The 26,065-nt window shown below is 33.3% G+C and overlaps 1 protein-coding gene across 2 annotated transcripts in view; it reads right to left on the reverse strand.

Moving 5' to 3' along the window:
* Positions 1 to 7,287: 7,287 nt before the first annotated feature.
* LOC143193783 (solute carrier family 2, facilitated glucose transporter member 8) overlaps positions 7,288 to 26,065 on the reverse strand; it is a 241,696-nt gene continuing 222,918 nt past the window's right edge. Inside the window, exons 2-6 of one of the 2 annotated variants that reach the window (XM_076400165.1) lie at positions 19,516 to 19,911; positions 19,237 to 19,422; positions 17,576 to 17,695; positions 12,575 to 12,741; positions 7,288 to 8,835 (exon numbers count right to left, since the gene is read on the reverse strand). In XM_076400165.1, the coding sequence (XP_076256280.1) occupies positions 8,020 to 8,835; positions 12,575 to 12,741; positions 17,576 to 17,695; positions 19,237 to 19,369 (1,236 nt within the window). In that variant the 5' untranslated portion in view covers positions 19,370 to 19,422; positions 19,516 to 19,911 and the 3' untranslated portion in view covers positions 7,288 to 8,019. The remainder of the gene's footprint in view (positions 8,836 to 12,574; positions 12,742 to 17,575; positions 17,696 to 19,236; positions 19,423 to 19,515; positions 19,912 to 26,065) is intronic. The other variant, XM_076400164.1, reaches the window with a different exon arrangement.

Here is a 26,065-nt window from a genome sequence, read left to right on the forward strand (position 1 = left end):
CTCATGTAAATTGCATCAGGGCATGGCAAATGGGTTTCTTTAGTAGGAGGAAATTCAAAAATAACATTTTAATAAAATATTTTATTTAAACATTAGTTAAATTTATATAAAATATTGCCAAAATACATCAAATAAGAGATCTAATCAGACAACTGATCTGAGACTTATTTTCTAATTGTACATTCTTATTACTAAAAAGTATTATATAGATTTGAAATTAACAGCTTAGTTATTCACTTGAATGAAACTTTCTGAATGTGGAAAGGTGAGTATACAAATTATATATAGATGATAAATGTAGAAAATTGTATTGTAGAGTGGAAAAGATGTATGTGCATAGATAAGTATGTCATTATTCAGAATAAACATGAGCATTTGGTTAAAATGTACGAGACAAGAGTGAATACTAACTGTTCTGCAGATATGGCACATGCGTTAGGGGAATACAATGATTAAATTTAGTTTTATCAAGAATGTTGTATACAAGTCGTAACAGAATAAACTAAAAAAAATATAGTGATATCAAAATGGCATTACAAGTAAACACTGTAACGAAGGAAACAAAAACAAAACGTAAAAAGGTAAATATGATCTTTAAAGAAAGTAAAATACGTTACTTTGATGTACACCTCTTAATTAGGTGGATTTGGCCTTCAGGGACTACCACTGCGGAAAAAACTCTTCTAGAACTCTACCTGATAGGTGATGTAGAACAGAGTTCAATATAAATATAATAAAATACAACCCTAACCTACAAACTCTTATTACTGTTTAAATACTTTGATAATATATGCATTAAATGTACTATAACCTTAATATAAATTATATTTTATATCATTTTTGTTTCATTATTTCTATTAGATTATAATATTGTTATGTCATAGTCAAAATAAACTAATACTCACTAATTGTGAGTATTGTGGCAACATTGCGGCGTTTTGACGTCATCCATTTAGATAACGTAAGTTCACTCTTTTATTGAAAGGACTATATATAGTATATACAAAGTTTTTTTAGTAATGCGTCATGGATATTTGTGACGTCGAAACATTGCAATGAAACGCATCAACTCTGAGTTTTAGTTCAGTTTGGCTTTGACAACATAATTTATTTGAATATTATAGTACATGTAACACATATATTATCGAAGGTCTTAAAAGTACAATTAAGAACACTTGTTACTTGTCAAGTCATCTTGGTATCACTGTATATTTTATTTCTTCTGTTACTATCTGTATACACCATTTTTCATAAAATTAATCACTGAATTCTGTCTAATTCATTTACCATATCTGCAAAAAAGAGTTAGTATTCATTCTCTCCTCATACGTTCTAACCAAATGCTCATGTTTTTATTTGAACAATTACAATCATCTGTGCACACAAATCTTTCACGCCCTATAATACCATTTTCTACAGTTATTTTCAATTAATTATGTGCATACCTTTAGTTGTTTCCACTCTCATAACTCTATCTCAGTAATTTCCAGCATTGCACAGCATTATCACATATCTTGAAAGTTTCCTTCAGTCACTTACACTTTCCGACTCACTGTCCAATTCAATCACTAAACTGTTAAATTCTAATCTGTCTAAAACATGTTCACGATTCCACCATTTATCAATTACTTACTCTGTACTTCTCGACCAACAATACATCTGCAATAAATTATTAATAAATATAAAGACCAACAAAACTTAATCGAATGCTATTGTAACCTTTACCTTAGACCTTTCGAGTGTTATCTTTACACCATTTAAACCCTATGCCCTGTAAAAATATATGAAAGGATGTCCTATTTTATGTATACTTTCCAGACAGATAATATTCTCTAAAATAATTTGTTAATGCAGTTGTGTTAAGAAGTTTTAATTCTTACCTATAAATTATTGTGGCTGTATAATTAGCGGTAGTTTTCAGATATACTATGATGTTAAAATAAATTATATTTGATAACATTTTTGTTGTCAAAATCACACTGAACTTAAACTCAGAGTTGATGCGCCAACATTGCAATGTTTCGACGTCACAAGGATCCATTACGCATTATTAAAGAAACTTTAAATGGACTATATATTTCTTGCATAATATATTTTTTTAGAAATTTTACATAATAAAGAAACCAACGCATAGCGCACCCTATATAAACAGAAAGCCGAAACATAAACATATTCTATCTCCGTCGCCGCTTTCCCCACTAACTCAGCCTACGACACGGCGGCACAGTTTAGGTAAATTCCCGATATGATATGCCTACTTTGATAATTAGATTTGTCATGTTGGCACCTTGCTGTTGGCGCACCTGGCATTAATTTCGGCGAAATTTTCACCCAACTCGCAAATTGTCTGCATAAATTCGGCGGAACGTGACATCTGGCGGCGAGACGCCCAAATGATTAGTTTGTTTTGTTTTGTAAATTATTTAATGCTCGCTGGATGGGGACGAAGTGCCTGCGAAGTTTCTCCGTGTGTCTCTATTCCCATTAACCGCAGTCAACAGTTACCCCTGTTTTGGATGAAGTCAGATTTCAGTTTCGGTGGTAAAATATGTCGCGCGGCATGGCGATGACCTTTCGGGAATTATCTTTTAATTCGATAATTCAGCTATTTAGGTCATTGGTAAAAATTGGATTACAAGATGTTTCAAAATGTTGCAAGAGTTGAATCTACAGCTGCAGCTTTTAACTATTCCTCAGTTAATTTTCCTTAGTTACTAAATTCTGCAGGAGAGTCCATATAAAAAAATAAAGAAGAGTCCATCAAACGAAGAACATCTAAATGAAGAAAATATATTTATCTAGTTGGAAGTAATTGTAAATTGTCTACATATACCTAACTGCTACTATTTAAACATATCTTGCAACATGTTTGGACTCCTTCACATGGATACTGTTCACCAAACTATCACCAAATTTGCCAGTACACAAGAATAATATTACTCAACCGTATAAGCGTCGAGGATACCCAACTCTAACTCCTGATCAACATAAATATAATAAGAAGACTCAAGAGGATCAAGCCTCATGAGTTACAGAATCAGTGTTAATAGAAAACAGGTATTGTGCGGGTACTACATGTTACATTTAGAGTAGCTAAGTTACTAGATCACAGAGCAAACTAGTGAATAAAGAACCTGAATAAAATTGCTCATTGGTCTATACCAAAGATCAGATTGTAATGGAATCGTAACGACTGGTTTAAGTTAATTAAAAGAATATTTGAATTTGCTGCCATTTCTTGTGAAAAGTCTTCACGCTCCCCAAAAAAAAACAGTTTGGCAGCTGATAGTTGACGGTTAGTACAAATCGAGTAATCTACGAGAGAGCAACTTGATTTCATTAATGGGCAACATATGAAAATTATATTGAATTATTTTTTTAAAAAATGATATAAGTGTTTATTTCAATGTATTTCAATCTGAAGAGAATTAGAGGAACTCCGTCAAAAACTACGTTCAAAGCAAAACAAAAATACTGAACACACATCAAGTTTCCATTTATAGATCGTACAGAATTTGATATTACATGATATTTTATATTTATATATCATGATTTTTTGTACAAGACCGCTGCTGCTTAAAATAAATGAAATCGACTCCAACTCTAACTCCTGATCAACATAAATATAATAAGAACACTCCAGAGGATCAAGCCTCATGAGTTACAGAATCAGTGTTAATAGAAAACAGGTATTGTGCGGGTACTACATGTTATATTTAGAATAGCTAAGTTACTAGATCACAGAGCAAACTAGTGAATAAAGAACCTGAACAAAATTGCTCATTGGTCTATACCAAAGATCAGATTGTAATGGAATCGTAACGACCGGTCTAAGTTAATTAAAGGAATATTTGAATTTGCTGCCATTTCTTCTGAAAAGTCTTCACACTCCCAAAAAAAAAAAACAGTTTGGCAGCTGATAGTTGACGGTTAGTACAAATCGAGTAATCTACGAGAGAGCAACTTGATTTCATTAATGTGCAACATTTGAAAATTATATTGAATTATTTTTAAAAAAATTGATATAAGTGTTTATTTCAATGTATTTCAATCTGAAGAGAATTAGAAGAACTCTGTCAAAAACCACGTTCACAGCAAAACAGAAATACTGAACACACATCAAGTATCCATTGATAGAACGTACAGAATTTGATATTACATGATATTTTATATTTATATATCCTGATTTTTTGTACAAGACCGCTGCTGCTTAAAATAAATGAAATCGACTACAACTTTAACTCCTGATCAACATAAATATAATAAAAAGACTCAAGAGGATCAAGCCTCATGAGTTACAGAATCAGTGTAAATAGAAAACAGGTATTGTGCGGGTACTACATGTTACATTTTGAGTAGCTAAGTTACTAGATCACAGAGCAAACTAGTGAATAAAGAACCTGAATAAAATTGCTCATTGGTCTATACCAAAGATCAGATTGTAATGGAATCGTAACGACTGGTTTAAGTTAATTAAAAGAATATTTGAATTTGCTGCCATTTCTTCACACTCCCAAAAAAAAACAGTTTGGCAGCCGATAGTTGACGGTTAGTACAAATCGAGTAATCTTCGAAAGAGCAACTTGATTTCATTAATGGGCAACATATGAAAATTATATTGAATTATTTTTTTAAAAAATGATATAAGTGTTTATTTCAATGTATTTCAATCTGAAGAGAATTAGAGGAACTCCGTCAAAAACTACGTTCAAAGCAAAACAAAAATACTGAACACACATCAAGTTTCCATTTATAGATCGTACAGAATTTGATATTACATGATATTTTATATTTATATATCATGATTTTTATACAAGACCGCTGCTGCTTAAAATAAATGAAATCGACTCCAACTCTAACTCCTGATCAACATAAATATAATAAGAACATTCCAGAGGATCAAGCCTCATGAGTTACAGAATCAGTGTTAATAGAAAACAGGTATTGTGCGGGTACTACATGTTACATTTTGAGTAGCTAAGTTACTAGATCACAGAGCAAACTAGTGAATAAAGAACCTGAATAAAATTGCTCATTGGTCTATACCAAAGATCAGATTGTAATGGAATCGTAACGACCGGTCTAAGTTAATTAAAGGAATATTTGAATTTGCTGCCATTTCTTCTGAAAAGTCTTCACACTCCCAAAAAAAAACAGTTTGGCAGCTGATAGTTGACGGTTAGTACAAATCCAGTAATCTATGAAAGAGCAACTTGATTTCATTAATGCGCAACATATGAAAATTATACTGAATTATTTTTAAAAAAATTGATATAAGTGTTTATTTCAACGTATTTCAATCTGAAAAGAATTAGAAGAACTCTGTCAAAAACCACGTTCAAAGAAAACAAAAATACTGAACACACATCAAGTTTCCATTTATAGGACGTACAGAATTTGATATTACGCGATATTTTGTATTTATATATCCTGATATTTTCTACAAGACCGCTGCTGCTGAAAATAAATGAAATCGAGCTATTTTTTAAATAAAAGATTACGAGCGATGAAAAACGAATAATGTACGACAATAATTAGGGTGTGGAAGAGCTTCACAAAGCGCACATTGATGCCAAGAAAGATGATGATAAGTATTTGACAGGATTGTTCATGATGAGCTGCTACAAACCGAAGAGCGATAGGGAAATGTTGATGCATCCATCATATAGTCCGGACCTTACTCCGTCCGACTACCGCTTGTTCGGGTTTTTAGAAAACTCTCCTTCCAAATACAGCTAACTTCAAAATGGTCTCTTTTAAATGTCAAATGATTCAGTTTTACCAAAAGAAAAAATGCCTAGAATGATATAGTGCTTGGAATTTATATGAATATCAATTGTATGTATATTTTGAAAGAAATATATCTGCTACATTCTAAGTATCTTCATCTAGAAATTATCAAACAAGTATCTTAACTTAGCAATTTGATTAATTTAAAACAATTCTGTCCAGGCTATATTATTCAAGTTTTATTTTTTTAAAGTATTTTCTGGATTTTTTGGATAATAAAAGTTTCATTATCCCGAAATATAAAAACAACTCTCGTTGAAAAGTAATAGACTATATTTCACATAAAATAATTCATTACATAAATTAGAAATATAAAAAAAAACTCTCGTTGAAAAATAGTCGACTTTATTTCAAATAAATTAATTTATTTTATAAATTAGAAGTATAAAAAGAACATAAAATTATACTAAATAAATAGAAATAAATTATATTAAATTTTACCAAAACAAAAAATGTTTACAATGAAATAGGGCTTGAAATTTACATGATTATGAAATGTATATGCTTTGAAAGACATATATCTGCTACATTCTGAGTATCTTCATCTAGAAATTATCAAACAAGTATCTTAACTTAGCAATTTGATTAATTTAAAATAATTCTGTCAAGGCTATATTATTCAAGTTTTATTTTTTTAAAGTATTTTCTGGATTTTTTGGATAATAAAAGTTTCAGCACTAATTTGGCATTATCCCGAAATATAAAAAACAACTCTCGTTGAAAAGTAATCGACTATATATCACATAAAATAATTCATTACATAAATTAGAAATATAAACAAAAACATAAAACTATACTAAATATATAGAAATAAATTATATTAAATTTTACCAAAATAACAAATGCTTACAATGAAATAGTGCTTGGAATTTGTATGATAATGAATTGTATATGCTTTGAAAGATATATATCTGCTACATTCTGAGTATCTTCATCTAGAAATTATCAAACAAGTATCTTAACTTAGCAATTTGATTAATTTAAAACAATTCTGTCAAGGCTATATTATTCAAGTTTTAGTTTTTTAAAGTATTTCCTGGATTTTTTGGATAATAAAAGTTTCAGCACTAACTTGGCATTATCCCGAAATATAAAAAACAACTCTCGTTGAAAAGTAATCGACTATATTTCACATAAAATAATTCATTACATAAATTAGAAATATAAACAAAAACATAAAACTATACTAAATATATAGAAATAAATTATATTAAATTTTACCAAAATAACAAATGCTTACAATGAAATAGTGCTTGGAATTTGTATGATTATGAATTGTATATGCTTTGAAAGTTATATATCTGGTACATTCTGAGTATCTTCATCTAGAAATTATCAAACAAATATCTTAACTTAGCAATTTGATTAATTTAAAACAATTCTGTCAAGGTTATATTATTCAAGTTTTAGTTTTTTTAAAGTATTTCGTGGATTTTTAGGATAATACAAGTTTCAGCACTAATTTGGCATTATCCCGAAATATAAAAAACAACTCTCGTTGAAAAGTAATCGACTATATTTCACATAAAATAGTTTATTACATAAATTAGAGATATAAAAAAACATAAAACAATACTAAATATATAGAAATAAATTATAATAAATTTTACCAAAATAAGAAATGCTTACAATGAAATAGTGCATGAAATTTACATAATTATGAATTGTATATGCTTTGAAAGATATATATTCGCTACATTCTGAGTATCTTCATCTAGAAATTATCAAACAAGTATCTTAACTTAGCAATTTGATTAATTTAAAACAATTCTGTCAAGGCTATATTATTCAAGTTTTAGTTTTTTAAAGTATTTCCTGGATTTTTTGGATAATACAAGTTTCAGCACTAATTTGGCATAATCCCGAAATATAAAAAACAACTCTCGTTGAAAAGTAATCGACTATATTTCACATAAAATAATTTATTACATAAATTAGAAATATAAAAAAAACATAAAACTATACTAAATATATAGAAATAAATATAAACATTTAGATACTACTTTCTACAAAAATCTAAACAAAATTATTTGTTTCTACAATAAAATTACAACGTATAAAAAACCAAAAACCACATTTTCAATTTTAAGTTGTCAGCCTTAATGGGGCTTTTTAAATTGGACATCCATTAAATACCATTCATTCGACATTCAACCAACAGTGTATGTCCTTAAATCTAATTAATATGAATCAAGCTAAAAAAACTTAAAAAATTCTTGATATACTAATCTAATTCCTTTCGAAATACTTTGCAATATCAACGAATGTTTTACCCAAAGTCTCTGGCAAGAAGAAATATATGAACGCAACTCCAACGATGTTGATTCCACTCAGTCCAAAAAATATACTTCCCAATGAGACACTCTTCATTATAAACGGTGCTACCTTCACCATCAAGAACATTCCAAGATAGGCAACGGATATCATTATACCTCCCAACACACCCCGGACTTTTACCGGTAGCAGTTCACCTATCAAAGTCCATGGAATCACCAACCATCCAAAGGAACTGAAGCAGACGTACGTCAGCACGAGAATGATGGCGATCGTACCGGTACTATCGCTGGGTTCGACTGGTGAGATGTCGGTCAGAGTCCTATTGGTGGAACATTCGCCGCTACTTTGGTTGGAAGAAAGAGACATGTGAAGACCAGTGGAGAAACTTGCGAGAATCATTCCGGCTGCCGATACGAACATCAGGGTTCTTCGTCCCACGCGTTTGGAAATAGATGCGAGAACTATGGCCATCACGAATCGGATGGTTCCCAGTAAGATCAAGGCTACGAACTCGTCTATGAGACCGATGTGGTTGAAGCTTCCACCGATGCGGCAGAAGATGTCTACCGCGTAGAATACCACCACGTAAGCGGCTGACAGTTGCTGAAAAATGAAAATGGTGAACAGTATCACGAGAGGTTTCCACACAGAGGGGGCATGGTACAGGGCAAGATGTTCCTTCAACTTCACTAGCATCGATTTGTCACTGCTATCACGCGAAGGTGGAGTTATGGAGTTTGAAATCCTTTCGAGTTGTTCTTCATATATCTGAAACATATTTTTTTTAATTTTCAATTATACCTAGTTAAATACCTCCTAATTTACTATAATTGCATTGACTTATTCCAGTGATATTTTAGTTTATGTATTCCTTACTCGACGAAAGTCACTTCCCAGAACAATCAAACCTTAGAGGAAACCAATGACACTGGCCAATAAGTTAGATGTTAGAAGCATTAGTACCTAAATTGACTGATGTTGGCGATTGTTTTTTAAGCTCTGTCGATGTACTGATCTTTTTACTTCGAATTGTATTTGACTTGGGTAAACTAATTACGAAAACAATATGACTTTATTGTTTTAATAAGTCTTAATCTCTTATTTTGACACAGAATTACTGGTAACTACCAAGTACCATCAGTATCGTCAATAAAGTCATTGAACATTATTAAGCAAAAATATTATTGAAGCCAGATCATAAATTTAAAATGTCATAAAGCGCTACACTTATTGTATAGACTGAATAAGGATGTATGTTAACAAGTCAATTGAAAAGTCGCCGGCCTACCATAATAAAACAGATTTTTTGGGCAAATTAGTTTTTATTATTCAACATAATTCCCTTCAAGAGTGATACACTGATTGTAGCGACTCTGCAACGTTTCGATACCTTTTTGTCCGAAAATTTCTTCCCATAGAGCATTCTTTTGACATCTGAGAACAGGAAATAGTCGCTGGGGACCGGATCTGGAGAATACGGTAGATTGGGGAGCAATTCGAAGCCCAATTCATAGATTTTTGCCATAGTTCTCACTGACTTGTGACACGGTGCATTGTCTTGGTCGGCGATTTCGTCTTTCAAAGGGTCCAATAACGCTATGTAATAGTCGCTGTTGATGGAAAATTATTCCATGCTCATGCCAAAATACACACGCTATAACCTTGCCGGGTAATTGTTGCGCTTTCCCACGCTTTGGAGCGGGTTCATCGTATGCAGTCCACTCGTATGACTCTCGATTGGACTTCGGAGTGAAATGATGGTGCCATGTTTTATCCATTATCACATATCGACGCAAAAACTCGAGTTTATTACGCTTGATCATCTTCAAAGACTGCTCCAAATCATCAACTCGTCGTTGTAAGCGAGCTCTCGCGGTACCCATATTGCACAGAGCATTCTCATACACAAATATTCGCGAATGATATGGTGCACCCGTTCAGTTGATATCTGTAGAGTGTCTGCTATTTTATTCAATTTCAATTTATGGTAATTCAAAATTATTTTGTGGATTTTTAAAATATTTTGTCGGTAACAACCTCTTTTGGGCGTCCACTACGTTCACCGTCTTCGGTGCTCATTTCACCACCTCTAAACTTAGCATACCAATACTTGATGGTTGATTTTCCTGAGGCAGTATCCGGAAACTCGGCATCAAGCCAAGTTTTTGCTTCAACTAAATGTTTTCCCTTCAAAAAGCAATATTTAATCAACAAGCGAAATTCCTTTTCATCCATTTTTTTCACAATAACAAAAGTTGCTTCACTCAAAATGTTATAATTCACAAACTAATGATCCGACAGCAGTCAAATTCATACACGCATCTTTTAAAGGTTAAGGCTAACTAAAAAATATATGAATTTAATTCTAGTAGCGCCATCTATGTGTCAGGTCGGGGACTTTTCAATTGACTTGTTATACCACTCATATATATCACCCATAAAACTTAAGCCCTCGCTTTCTTAAGCCCATAAAATAATCTTGAAAACCCGTAAAGTGATATTGTGTTAAAATGCCATTGACTTGTTTAAACATAAAACAAACAAACTCAATTTGTATCATACATAAAATTTTGCATAATGTCTCCAAGTATTTACAAACGATGGCATAATGAATGTTATTTTGTATCAAGTATTAACTTGTAACAATACGGGATAAACAAATAATATTAATACCACACAATATTCAATCTTGTTGAATGTTGCCAAGTCTTGTAATTCTTAGAATCTATTCCGCAAACAATTTTTTTATTTTTCCACCCCCTGCATATTCATCTTAAAACATAAACTTTTGAATTTTTCTAGAATTCAACAAAATGTGAACAACAACAAAAAATACTTTTGTTCCAATCATGTCTGTACCAACAATACACAATATACACGAACCAGCTTCTAAAAGTTGTGGCACTAGTGCAGGAATAAGTAAATTGGGCTCCAAAGAACTTGTGTTCACCAAAAAATTTCATTATCGCTTAAACGGTTTCTTGAAGATTTAAAATAAGCTGCCTACTGCTGGTATTAAACTGTCAAGCACTTACATCAAAGGCTCAGGAATGAGGAAGAATGCGTTGAAATATTGAAGCCAATTGCTACAACTGTAAATTTCCTTCAGGGCAACAATTATTACTTTATAGCAAACTTGTAACCTAATGACTGTAATAATCAGATTAGGACGGTTGCAGGATTGCAATTTGAAGCATGTTGTTGCAACCGTATCACTATCAACTAAAAGACAGCTTACAAAGATATTGGCGTCATGCTACCACCCTAGCTACAAAATTCGTGTCGTAAAGAAGATGATGACTTTGTTGCTGTTGTGAACAGAGACAATGATCACCTACAGACACCAAAAATAGAGTTACCATCTTTGAACGCTACTCCGAAAAAAAGAAACATGTTTTGTATTTCGTATTTTAAACACATTAGATAGTAATTTGTAATTTGTATGTTAATTTAGATAAAGCATGTATTTTGCACAGCTCTTTATAGTTATTGAAGCTTAACAAAGAAGTATTTAACAAGAAATTCAGAGGGAAACTCACAATAGGCTACATGGCTATTTTCGTAAAACTGCTTTATGACAATTGAATATATTTACTTTCCACGGATTAAAAGCTTTCTTTAAAAAAAATGGGTATGAAGGAAAAATTGATGTTTGAAATAGATTAATTCACGCTATAACGCCTCAAATCTGCTAGTGACGTAGTTGTTTTGATCGTACTGTACGGTTTTCATGAGCACAAGTCTTACTTATACCATATTTTAATAATTTTGTCTTATATGATATCTAATGTAATTATACATCGATAAAAATACCAAAGAAGTGATAAATTTTTCTTCCAAGGAAGAAAATTGTTAGAGAAATATGGGGAAATCCTGCAAGACGTCAATCAGCCGGTACAGTTTGAACATAGGTACTTCATTCGCAGCAATAAGACTATTAGAATGTAATTATTTACTATTTTAAGTGACTTTAATTATGCCTAGAATATAATTAACGTAATATCGAGGTAAATAACACTATTGATAACAGTTCAAGCCTTTCGATTATTATTGATTCCTTTCCTTTGGTAGTATAATACCATTTTTTTACTGTTAAATATAAGACAAATAATTCTAATAAAATCGAAGCACGCTAAAAAGTTCTGGTAAATGACGTCAATGTTTCGTAGTATTTCTAATTGGTATTTGGCTGAACATGAGGAATTTTGAAATGTTGTGTTTTTATTTCTGTTAAAATCTGAGTAAACCCACTTTTAATTTCAAAATAAATGCACTTTTAATAGTATATTTTCGTGGCAGATCAGAGAAATTTATAAATAATATAATAATTTTCTCATTCAGTTTTCAAATAAATGACTCTTTGATCTTTCATGTACATTAATGATTAATAAAATACAATAAATAAATAACTCATTCGCTAAACCCTATATTTTTCAACCACTGTGATATAACAAATAATTATAAACACATTTATAAAGCGAGCATGGAGATAGATAGTGGTACTTACCGTTTCATCATTATATATCCACTTTAAGGACCTTCCGCTGGCCACTTTATCGTTACGAAAAACCAGCAGCCAATAAGGACTTTCGGGTATGAAAAAAATGGCGGTCAGCGTGGCGCAGGTCATCGCAAAGAATATCTTGGTCATTAATCTCCATTGTAGGCCGAAACCTGAAGAATGCATAGAGAAAGAATAGGATAACTGGGGGGAAAATCCTCTCGTGCTAAGTTATCGCCTCTAAGGTGATTAAAAAAACTTTCATTCAAAATTATTCGTGTTATTTTAGGTGCTTGCATATTGATTATTTGCGACATTTTTATTCCTGCTATTTTCTTCACACCTATTCCATTTTTCTCACACATCTCTCACATTTTATATGGAAAAACTGTCTGGTTAGATTTAATTGTTTACGTTAATATTTTTATTTACATTTTCACCAATATATACCGCTGATCAAAATAAATGAAAGCTCCTGGTATAAAATTGATTTTATTCCTGCTATTTTCTTCGCAAATATTCCATTTTTCTCATACATCTCTCACATTTTATATGGAAAAACTGTCTGGTTAGATTTAATGGTTTACATTAATATTTTTATTTACATTTTCACCAATATATACCGCTGATCAAAATAAATGAAAGCTCCTGGTATAAAATTGATTTTATTCCTGCTATTTTCTTCGCAAATATTCCATTTTTCTCACACATCTCTCACATTTTATATGGAAAAACTGTCTGGTTAGATTTAATGGTTTACATTAATATTTTTATTTACATTTTCACCAATATATACCGCTGATCAAAATAAATGAAAGCTCCTGGTATAAAATTGATTTTATTCCTGCTATTTTCTTCGCAAATATTCCATTTTTCTCACACATCTCTCACATTTTATATGGAAAAACTGTCTGGTTAGATTTAATGGTTTACATTAATATTTTTATTTACATTTTCACCAATATATACCGCTGATCAAAATAAATGAAAGCTCCTGGTATAAAATTGATTTTATTCCTGCTATTTTCTTCGCAAATATTCCATTTTTCTCACACATCTCTCACATTTTATATGGAAAAACTGTCTGGTTAGATTTAATTGTTTACATTAATATTTTTATTTACATTTTCACCAATATATACCGCTGATCAAAATAAATGAAAGCTCCTGGTATAAAATTGATTTTATTCCTGCTATTTTCTTCGCAAATATTCCATTTTTCTCACACATCTCTCACATTTTATATGGAAAAACTGTCTGGTTAGATTTAATGGTTTACATTAATATTTTTATTTACATTTTCACCAATATATACGGCTGATCAAAATAAATGCAAGCTCCTGGTATAAAATTGAGAAACTATCGATCCTCGAAGACGGTAAAGTAAAACAAAACTGTTTTAAAAATTGCCCAAATCAGTCCATGAAACGAAAAAAGCGCCGAGAGGCCTAGAGGGACCAAGGTTTTTATCGAATAGGAATTGTAAATATTATGAGAGTTTGATCTGTTAAAGCTACATTAGAACAACTTTTATATAGTATCGACGTGGGATATCAAAACAAAAAAGAAAATAAATATAACAAGATTACAATATGATAAATGGGATTCAGAAGAGAAATTACCAACACAGTCAGATTTAATACAACGAAGAAGTGCATGAAGTAATCTTCTTTATTGTCACTTAAATTTATTGTTTAAAAGCACTTAGTTTAATCATAATACTACCTGAACGTGAGACATGTAAAACGTATCTCCCCTGGTCTGTCCTTTAACAAATTCTGTTAACTTATCAGTAATTTTAAATATATAGAAATCTAACTAACAAAATAATTCTGGAATTTTGGATTTTAATTCTAATTTTGGAAAACGAGGACAATTAACCCATTGTAATCTTGAATAAACAACAATAAAATTACATAATGTATCGTTTTCATAAAAAATTTGTACACCTACATTTGTTCTGTGGTTTTTTCTATTCCTTAGAAAACAGTATTTGTTTGCGTTTTTGCAGTTCTTTATTAATTATGTAGTGTAAATACATTTGTGATTATTTCTATATTCTAACCAAAAAAATATCTCCCCTGTCGAATCTCCCCTGCCTCCTAAAATTCTGGGGAAATGATTTTATGCCCAGTGGCGATATAAAACGCCAGACCAAAGTATTTTTCTGATTAACACGTAGACAGTTGCGTAATTTAGTCACTAGTCTACTGGCACCGAGATTTCGTGGTTGGAAGACCTATGCCAGACACATCAGAAGAGATTGATGAAGCAGACATTACGGACACACAAGCAATACTCGGATTAACAGAAAAAATAAAAACGTCTTCAGGCACATTAAAGGTTCACCAAATAAACGGAAGTTCAAAACCCTCCCCTGTACGTAAAGTATCCTGCCCTGGACATCCAGTTCTTCTCATATATTGAGCATCTACCCTGATGTCTTATAAAGTAGATAAAATTAATAAGTCGACTGGCTACCTTACAAGTTGTTTCAATAAAAAATTACATATTTAGGTTAAAATTCATTCCATTTTTCTTAACAAGACAGAAACTTTTAACTTAGAATGATCCCAAGAGCTTGAATAAAATCAAAACCCTCAAAACTCTTTTATAATCCTATAAGAAAAATAAGTCTTCGCACTGGTTTGTATAATCGAGATTTTTTGCCCGATTTACACGAATCCCAAATTACAACATCTTGGACGCCATAAATTGATAAATTCATTGTTAGCGCCAGAGAAAAAAATCTGAATAAACTCCCACCAAACTTCGACAGCGATAACCTCCATCTTTGACGGGGATCAGACTCACAATATTTACGTTCGGAAGGCACGCTTCCTCTTTGTCCTTTGCCTCCGTTTTGGTCTTATCAAACGAACCGAACAATATTTAAAACGTTTTTTTTTCTCTTCTGTGTATCGTCGTGCCGGCTCTTTTATGTGGGAATTATTTTCTGTTGGCTTCGACGGCTTCTGATATGAAGTTTGCCTCTGTGTATATGGGACAAGACGTTTTTTCGGACATGTCGACAAGTTATTAGAATGTGATGCTTTAGCAGGGTGAGGTCATTTGTTTAAATTTGTCTTTAATATGCATATTACTCCCCTGTACGTAAAGTATCCTACACTGAACATCCAGTTCTTCTCATATATTGAGCATCTACCCTGTCGACTGGCTACCTTACAAGTTGTTTCAATAAAAAATTACATAATTAGGTTAAAATTCATTCCATTTTTCTTAACAAGAAAGTAACTCTTAACTTAGAATGATCCCAAGAGCTTAAGTAAAATCAAAACCCTCAAAACTCTTATAATCCTATAAGAAAAATAAGTCGTCGCACTGGTTTGTATAATCGAGATTTTTTGCCCGATTTACACGAATCCCAAATTACAACAACAGAGAAAAAAATCTGAATAAACTCCCACCAAACTTCGACGGCGATAACCTCCATCTTTGACGGGGATCAGACTCACAATATTTATGTTCGGAAGGCACGCTTCCTTTTTGTCCTTTGCCTCCGTTTTGGTCTTATCAAACGAACCGAACAATATTTAAAACGTTTTTTCTCTTCTGTGTATCGTCGTGCCGGCTCTTTTATATGGGAATTATTTTCTGTTTGGCTTCGACGGCTTCTGATATGAAGTTTGCCTCTGTGTATATGGGACAAGACGTTTTTTCGGACATGTCGACAAGTTATTGGAATGTGATGCTTTAGCAGGGTGAGATCATTTGTTTAAATTTGTCTTTAATATGCATATTACTATGATAATAACAGGTAGGTAAGCATTTGTAGGGTAAGTGTTTGTATGCATTTTATTCAGCAACATCTACTTGCACAAATTAGAAGTGTCAATGTAAATAATTGTTAAATAACCTAATCTAACTGTTAATAACTTTTAACTGTTTTGATATTTCTCTACATAAAATAACAATTTTCCATTTAGACCTATAAATTAGTTTTAAAGGTTTACAATAGATAATGTTATTGTGTGTTAAATTGCATTTGGTACATTTGTAACGAACTTCATGTTGAAGTCCCACTGACAGGCTAGACATTTCAGTATGTGTCATTTCAGTGAATAAAAAATGTTTTCAGTGCGTCTAAAATGTCTGAAATTGTACCGAATAAATAACATTTGCGGAAATTTCTACTTTTTTACTTCAATTTTTACCAAATAAACTGATGCAGGTCAACGAATGTTTATGGCAACCAAGTTTCATCGTTTTCGACATGTTAACATGAATACTGACTTCGACTTTTTAAAAGAGGCGATTTTAACGCCGAAGCCATTTGAGCATAACATGAAGACATTATTTGATAAAGATCGATGTAAGACGCAAGAAGTATATGCAGAACTATTGGGAGTAACGCCAGAAACTATTTCCAATCGCTTGATGGTCATATTTTATTTATTTTGTGCCTTATAAAAGAGACCTTGAAAGGTGCTTGGTCATGTGTGAAATGTTGCATCAACGGCAAAATCAGAATCTTTCCGAAATTCTTGGTTTAACGTCTTAAAAAGGGTTAATGACAAAGAACGGCATATATGACCAAAAAAGTTCGAATACAATGAAATGCAAACTTATTGAACGAACATTTCAGAGCTGAAACTCTCAAAGAATTTTTAGATAGTTTGGCAATTGATGGGTCGACTGTATTCAGGCATTTATTAATGATCAGAAAGAAAAAGGAAAAAATCTCTGAATAAACTATTGAAAATGCTATTCAAAACCACCGCCTCACCGCCTTCCAGGTAAAAATAGAAGGGTCTCCTATGCAATGTGACCATTGATAAATTGTGGATCTACTACGACAATACCATGTGCAAAATAGATTAGTCCTAGAGAGCCATCCTCATTAACAGCAAAGAGGAATATTCATGCCCATAAAGTTTTGTTATACATGTAGTAGAATCAACAAGGCATAGTGTAATACAATCCTTCAGGCAGTCAAAAGGCAGATAGGCAGATCTACAGTAAAAATAATAGTATACATTTTCTTACCCAAAATACAAGTAAACAGTATCCCCAAAGTAACGAACACGCTATTGAACGTGAGCAACACTGGTCGATATTTCGGATGAGATATCTCGCTGACATATACCATAGCCACTGTACTGAGACCTATAGAAAAACAATAAAATTTACAATACAATATAATACACTTTAACAAAAAGTATTAGGTGATTTTTAAGTTGTACTCGTTGTTATAGATGCCAGAATTATCTAAAAGGTGGAACAATTATGAGATTATAAAATAATGAATTTATATCACTGTGGTTAACAGAACAATTGAAAAGTCCCCGGCGTATCATAGAAAAACTAGTTTTTTGGCAAAATTATTTTTTATACACTGATTATAGCGACCCTCCAACTTTTCGATATCATTCTTGTAGTACGATTTGTCCTTTATTTCAAAATAGGCCTCAAAAATGTCTTCCCAGTGAGCATTATTTCATGATCTGAGAACAGGAAGTAGTCGCTGGGAGCCAGATCTAGAGAATACGGTGGATGAGGAAGCAATTCTAAGCCAAATTCATGGATTTTTACCATCGTTTTCACCGACTTCTGACGCGGTACATTGTCTTGGTGAAGCAGCACTTTCTTTTCCTTCAAATGCGGCCGTTTTTCGACGATTTCGTTCTTCAAAAGATCCAATAGCGCTATGTAATAGTTGCTGTTGATGGTCCTTCCTTTTTCAAGGTAGTCAATGAAAATTATTCCATGCGTATCCCAAGATAGAGACGCCATAACCTTGCCAGCCGGCTGTTGCGTTTTCCCACGCTTTGGCGCGGGTTCGTCGTGTGCAGTCCATTTAGGTGACTGTCGATTGGACTTCGAAGTGAAATGATGGAGCCATGTTTCATCTATTGTCACATATCGATGCAAAAACTCAGGTTTATTACGCTTGATCATCTTCAAACACTGCTGAATCATCAACTCGTCGTTGCTTCTGGTTAAAAGTGAGCTGGGGCGGCACCCAATTTGCACAGAGCTTTGCAATACCAAAATATTCGTGAATGATATGATATATACATTCAGTTGATATCTTTAGAGTTCCTGTTATTTCGTTCAATTTCAATTTACGGTTATTCAAAATCATTTTGTGGATTTTTTTAATGTTCTCGTCAGTAGCAACCTCTTTTGGGTGCCCACTGTATTCACCGTCTTCGGTGCTCACTACGTGTAAACTTAGCATACCAATGCTTGACGGTTGATTTTTCTGGGGCAGTGTCCGGAAACTCGGCATCAAACCAAGTTTTTGCTTCAACTGTATTTTTTCCCTTCAAAATGCAATATTTTATCAACACGCGAAATTCCTTTTTATCCATTTTTTTCATAATAACAAAAGTTGCTTCACTCAAAATACTATAATTCACAAACTAATGATCCGACAGCTATCAAATATATACACGCATCTTTTGAGGGTTGGGGCTAACTAAATATCATATGGTTTTAATTCTAGTAGCGCCATCTATGTGCCATCCAGGCCGGGGACTTTTCAATTAGGTTGGCTACTTTATTTAGATTAAAATTTTTATGTCAGAGTCAAAGAATGCGGCAACTTTACGACGTTCTGACGTCATCAGTTTAGATGACATTAGATATAATACTAAAAATGAGGAAATATTCTAACATCTCTGCTAAAAACTATGTTAACATACCAGCACCCAAACCGGCGACAATCCTGGCAATATAAATATACCACACGCTCGTGGCAAAGTTATGCAACGTCCAGGAAACGAGGAAGGGTACCGCGGTCAGGATGCACATTTTCTTACGACCGAAACGGTCCATTAATGGCCCGATAACCAGCGAACCAACCGGCAACGCCGCCGTGACTATACTGGCTGAAAAAGAAAACAAGAAAAACAGACTTATTTCGTCAATATTTTATTGACAGAAAATGGTAGTCGATGACACTGCAAATTAAAATTACTCACCGATCCATGAAGCTTGTGACAGGTCTATATTTATGTTACTACCGCTGTCCCTCAACTGAGGGAGGAGCACCGCACTGAACGACAAGTTAATACCGACCTGGATGACTAAAGAGTGTGCTATACAGGCTGCCAATATCTGTTCGTAAAAAAAATAAAAAAACAACTAAATAAAAGGAAAATTGTAATTTTACAAGTTTACAAATTCGGGTCAACTTTTGGACCCGAGCAAATGAGAGCAGTTCTTAACTTTATTTAATATCCTAAACTCAATTTCAATCCGTGTGTCAAGATTGGTTATAGCTCGCGTATGGTGTCAGCACTGCGCCTTCTAACGTTTGTCAGCTGACGGCGCTGTATTGAACATCATATGGAACTGGTTCTTGTACTGTTATTGTACTTTGGATCGTGTGAAAATGCATAAATAACGTTGTAACATCGATTCAAAATGTTCTTATAAAGTGTGTGGATGCTAAATGCTAAAAAATTATGACTAATGTACTCTTTGCGATACTTTTGTAGGAATGTTCGTCGGGTCGGTCGGTCGGCCGAAACGTGTGGCTGCCGCTGCGGTTATCTATCAGAACACTCACTACTATTTTTGGAAGGAATTTGCACGGGAACTAAAAACACTGGTTGAATCAAAGTTGTTTATTTCAACTTGAGATTGATACATGTGGTCGATGGGAGGATTGACAGGATATTAGGTTAAGGTGAAGGAAGTACGGTAGCGCTGTGGAAGTGGTACTGTTACAGGGGGACGGTGATAAGAAAAGAGAGCGAGACGTCGTCGTGATGGCCTTTTATACTCCAGAACTGCATGGTACCAATCCACCGGCGTTGCCAACCTTTGTAGTTGTTGATGGTGAATTGGTGGTGGCCTAAAGGGTCGTGGCGGTCGCCACATAACTCCCCTCCTAGTGGAACAGCCGTGGAACGTACCTATATGTGGTGCAAGTTCCGGAATGCACCCGCAATCACGCAAACAAACGCCCGGGGACTGCTGATGAGATGGGGATCCCAACCTGAGCGAGGAGTTTTACGGGATCAGCTGCCATCGGAGCTGTAGCAGAACGTCGTTCGTCTTGAGGCGTTTAGCTTTGTTTGAGGGTACATGATGGGCTTCTGTGGTTTTCGTCCATCAGGCTAGTCTTGTGGGATGTCGTCGACCACGTGATGTTGATGAGTTCCGTTCCTCGTGCTATCCTTCCATGCACGTGTCAAGCACCTGTCGAGTGGCTTATGTTGAGTTGATTTACCTGTTAGGCACTTTGATCACGTCGGGGTCACCAATTGTAGGAATGTTCGTCGGGTCGGTCGGTCGGTCGAAACGTGTGGCTGCCGCTGCGGTTATCTATCAGAACACTCACTACTATTTTTGGAAGGAATTTGCACGGGAACTAAAAACACTGGTTGAATCAAAGTTGTTTATTTCAACTTGCGATTGATACATGTGGTCGATCGGAGGATTGACAGGATATTAGGTTAAGGTGAAAGAAGTACGGTAGCGCTGTGGAAGTGGTACTGTTCCAGGGGGACGGTGATAAGAAAAGAGAGCGAGACGTCGTCGTGATGGCCTTTTATACTCCAGAACTGCATGGTACCAATCCACCGGCGTTGCCAACCTTTGTAGTTGTTGATGGTGAATTGGTGGTGGCCTAAAGGGTCGTGGCGGTCGCCACACTTTGGTTTTGCTGCAGTAAATACTAACGAGCCATGGGTAACGAAATTGTTTTGTAAGGCTGTATAAGTGATCACACACATGACATGACTATGAGGCCAAGTCCAAAAATTGCCTTAAGAATTTCATCTTCATCGTCTTCGCCACCAGCGAGCATTGAAAGCAATTTTGTTATGTAAGAAAACCATTTCGAAAAGTGAATTTGGTGATTTGATTCGCGATTTGAATTTATCGAAACAAAAGGCTGCATTGGTTACAGGAAAAGAAACATCTTGACCCTAAAACACAAGTCCTTACATACAGAAATAAGGAAGTTACTGGATTTTACCGTTATTCAGAAAAAGCAAGTTTATTAGTATTTATTTAAGGTGTTGAATACACTATATAACTGAAATTAAGAACGTTTATTCATAGATAGATCTAGGTAGAGTTTGAAGGCGGCTCTACTCTACATTGGAATTAAGAAACCATCCATTCTGATTGCTCATGCAGTGCAATGTACAAAAACAAAGATTAAATACAATGAGGATCAATAGAAAATGTATGGCTATCTAAAGTTTGAGAAATAAATAATGTTGTTCTTAATTTCAAAAAATTAATTGATTTATATATTCCTTACCGGTATTCACAAAATGTTCACGTTATGAGCCAGGAGAAAAAATGGGTTCTTTATACCACTTGTGAACCCACGCGACCTTCTTTACCACCTCTACACATTAAACTGGGCCTCATTAAGAATATTAAGACGAAATAGTTGTTGTTTCCGAACGCAAAAATCAACGATGGAATATTTTCGGACCCGATATTCGAAAACTATTGGCTAAGGTAAAGTTTACAGAATATTCAACGCCTGAAAAAAAAACAGCAACACGGGCATCGTTTCAAAATGTTGCTCACAACCTGCTCTGTAACCATAAATCACCGGATTACAAGCACATAATCACCAATTTGTTTCAAAATTATCGCGAGGTTGGAGCTAGAACATCTCTCAAAATACATTTTCAGAATTCACCGATTGATTTTTCCCCACAAAACTTGGGCGACAGGACAGACGAGCAAAGAGAGCGGCTAGACCAAAATATAGTGAAAATCGAAAGGTGATACTGATTATTTTGAGAGGAAGAATGATGACCACTTAATGCCCTCTTACTTTAATGCGTGAAACAGATCCCAAGCAGTATAAAAGCTTCGGTTCAAGCTCTATTCATTTCTGATTTATACGTTTTATTTGAGTAAATGACGACCGTTAATGGTAAAACATAATAACATAAGGAATTTACTGAATATTTCGAAAACTAGAACCAATTTTGTCCAAAAACGTGTGTTCTTATATTATTTACACCCGCGACAAACCTTTAGCGCAGTAAACAGTTTTCTTTACAACTCTTAATAATAAACCATTGAAAATAATAAACTATATTCCTTCCTTTGCCTTCCTTTTCTAATGGTGGTACATTCTCTTCGAGTCGATCGATACAGTCGATCAAGTTAAAACAACAATAAAAATCTACAATATTCAGATTTTGTTTTACAATAATAATTCTATTGTAATAATAGTTAAATTGTTGTGTTACTCTTGGTGGTCTAACATACATTGGTTTTAAAATATGGAAGAACAAGAGTAAGTACAGAATGTAAAGTTACATTTTCAGAAGTTATAAGATCCAAACAGAATCAATTTTATTTATAATGGGAATGTTTGCTGCCAAATTACTCAACGCATCATTAACAACGAGCTCCAATAGGTATCAACATATGCTTGTTGTTATGTTGGAAGTGTTCAAGCAATTAATGAGGTTTGTCCATCAAGAATAGTAGCAAAAATTGTAGTAACTGGTAATAATAGACATTTATTTTAAACAATAAATGGTTAAACAATGAAATAATTAAATTTGCTAACAAAAGTAGACTTGGATCAAATAAACAAAATATAAAACTATCAATGACACCCTAATGATCCAATGATAAGGAAAATACAATACATGGCTGGGTTTGTTTTTAACGAATTTGGCCTTTTTTGTATTATGTTTGGAGTTCTTGTTAAATGTTCAAATATATAAATTAATTTAAATTACTTCGTTTCATTCAATACTTTTTTAAATAAAATGTGTTATTTCCAAAATTTTAACATATTTAATTACCTCCTGAACCTATTTACCCATAGAGCTCAATATGCGCATGCGCCAAATACGGAGATAGTTGTGAAGCAGCGTATCCTATTAAAGACGATTAATCAAGGTATTTATGTAACCATTATAAAGAGACCGCTATTGTTTACTTATAGACACGACAACACTATAGCACACTTAGGTAAAAAAAAATATAAAAGTTTGTAGTAAAAGTAAAAGTAAAAATCCTCCTTTATTTCTCACAACTTCCACTGTGGAATTATGGAATTCAGGTAGGACTACGCAAGTGAATCCAGTACTCAAGTGATTCAAAACTTCCAAAATAAAGTGCTGAAGTATATTATGAATGTGCAATATGCGACTCACAAGGTTGTTTGACAAACAATAACTGATCTTACTAATATCTGAACTTTAAGTGATTCTGTATAGAATATCTTAGTTATAGTTATTTATCAGTATGCTAAGGTAGAGGAACATTAATCTGTAAAAAAAATACAATACGGCTCTGTACATGTGTTAAAACTTACTAATTCCGAATGATTCATTTATAAAATGTTATCAATTGAAAATCGTTTAATGTTGCTACATCGAAAACCGATTTGATGGATTGTTTATTACGGTACATATTGCAGATTAAGCGATAGTCGATAATAAATATTGTACGCGTAAGTTTAACTAAACCAAAGTGTGACACAAAAAAAAATTAAGTAATTGAGGACTTTGGATATTTTTTTCTTTTTTTTTTATTAACTAGCAACATGTATAAAATATTCAAAATTGGTCGAGATACAACTTTTACAGTTTATTTTTCGAAGAGTCTCTGTCTGTTGCAGCGTCCTTGAAAACTTTTTACAATAAAATGGGTTGTAATTGGCCAAAGTATATATAAAAGACCGTAATAGGTCTTAGTAGTGTCATTATATTTGACATTAATTGAGAAAAATTTGAGAGAATATAGATTAAATAAAATATTTTCCATAATTTTCCTTCATACAATCGCAATTGTGATACGCAACATACGCAAACGATGCAGCCATCTTAACATCTCACGAAGATCCAATAACAGTATCAAAGAGCCTCCAAACACACCTTGATAAAAAACAACTTTGGCTGAAGACATGGCGTGTTAAAAAAATAAAACAAAATCTACCTAATAAACGATCATTCTGTGTAGAAGAACCTACCCACCAGTGAATATCAATAATTGTCAATTTCCCTAAGTCAAGTATGCCAAATATTTTGGTATGCATCTACTCTGATATCTAACCTGGAAGATAGAACGCGATATCCATCTAGAACACATAACGAGTCTAATTAATCTAATTAAAAATGTGCTCGCTGATCAGCTAAATGTGTGGCATGATAGTGAAATGCATATACTAAACCGTTTCACACCATCCGATCTGGTTCTAGAACATACATAGACTTTAAAATAACATTTATAATAGGGTTGAGTAATTAAAATATTATTTTATACAGGAGATCATTTCATGAAATTATTTTCTACATGGCGTGTACATATTGTAATCATAAGAAATGTTTATTGCCCACTGTGAAGGTTGTTGAACCACTGAGCTGAGGGTGCCAGGTAAATTATGTTGTATCAACATGAGCAAGTAGTTACCTATGGTTATGACAGAGCTTTCCAGCTTCAGTAGTGCATGATTCCCAACTCTGGGAACGTGTAGCCAGGCATTGAAAAAATAAGAATATAATATATAACAAAATTTTCAAGAAATTATTAAACTAACCAAAACTTATTTCGCAGTATACATCCATAGGTGGCTCTATAATCACCCAGATGTCAAAATTTCTCTGACAATTAAAATATATGATTTTTTTCTATAACTTTTCTAAAATAAGTGTCTACAGATAGAAGTTACTTAATATTTAACTAACTTTGTAATCGGAAAATAGAACCATTCTAGTTCTGCAGTAAGAGATATTTCCTGCGATTTTTCCGCTAAATATACAGTTTAAGTACACATTGAAATCGTTGTTGCTTTTTAACGATTTAATATCATGGGATCAATTATTCCCTCCGATTCCAATTTAAAATTGTCAAATGTCAACAATGTTACTATAAATCTATATCGTTAAAAAATACGAGTGTAACGCGAAATGTAATGCACAAATTCTTGTAGAACACTAATCAAAAACATATGAGAAAATTTAACGATAAGTACAGCAAATAATTAGTTATAATTAAAGTTTTAAAACATGCAAAAATAATACCGTAGTAAATAAACATTCAGGTACATATCGACGAATATAAGTTATGAAATGTGAAGGGGTTTAAGACACAAAAACTTTTAATTTACTTTAAAATATTGTCAGCACCCAAAAAAAACGACCAAAGGGACAACTTATGGTTGTTCTGAAATTATTTGTGAGAATCGCTAGTACATTCACCCGCCAATCTGCTCTATATTGGTCTTCTGAATGGCACTGTTTCCACTTAAACTGCCAAGTTTTGATGACTCCAAATTCCCTTACTCTACGGATCAGAAACTGAATAACTACAATAATCCTGAACTGCAAGCTTCTGTCCACATTCTAGTAGATTATGTTAGTTCACAGCAACTTCAGTCCGCCATTGATGGCCTTACACACTAATCTGCGATACTTGGGCTGGGAATCCATAAACTAGGAGTGGTTTTCATTGCTTTAATGTTTCTTAATTGGAATAGTTTATAGCTAGGTATCCTTGAACACCTTTAATCCACCTTTTGTGACCTGTAAT

Source organism: Rhynchophorus ferrugineus, unplaced genomic scaffold (genome assembly GCF_030347505.1).
Source record: "Rhynchophorus ferrugineus isolate W39M unplaced genomic scaffold, kcgeb_rfMv2 rfM3, whole genome shotgun sequence".
NCBI lineage: Eukaryota > Metazoa > Arthropoda > Insecta > Coleoptera > Curculionidae > Rhynchophorus > Rhynchophorus ferrugineus.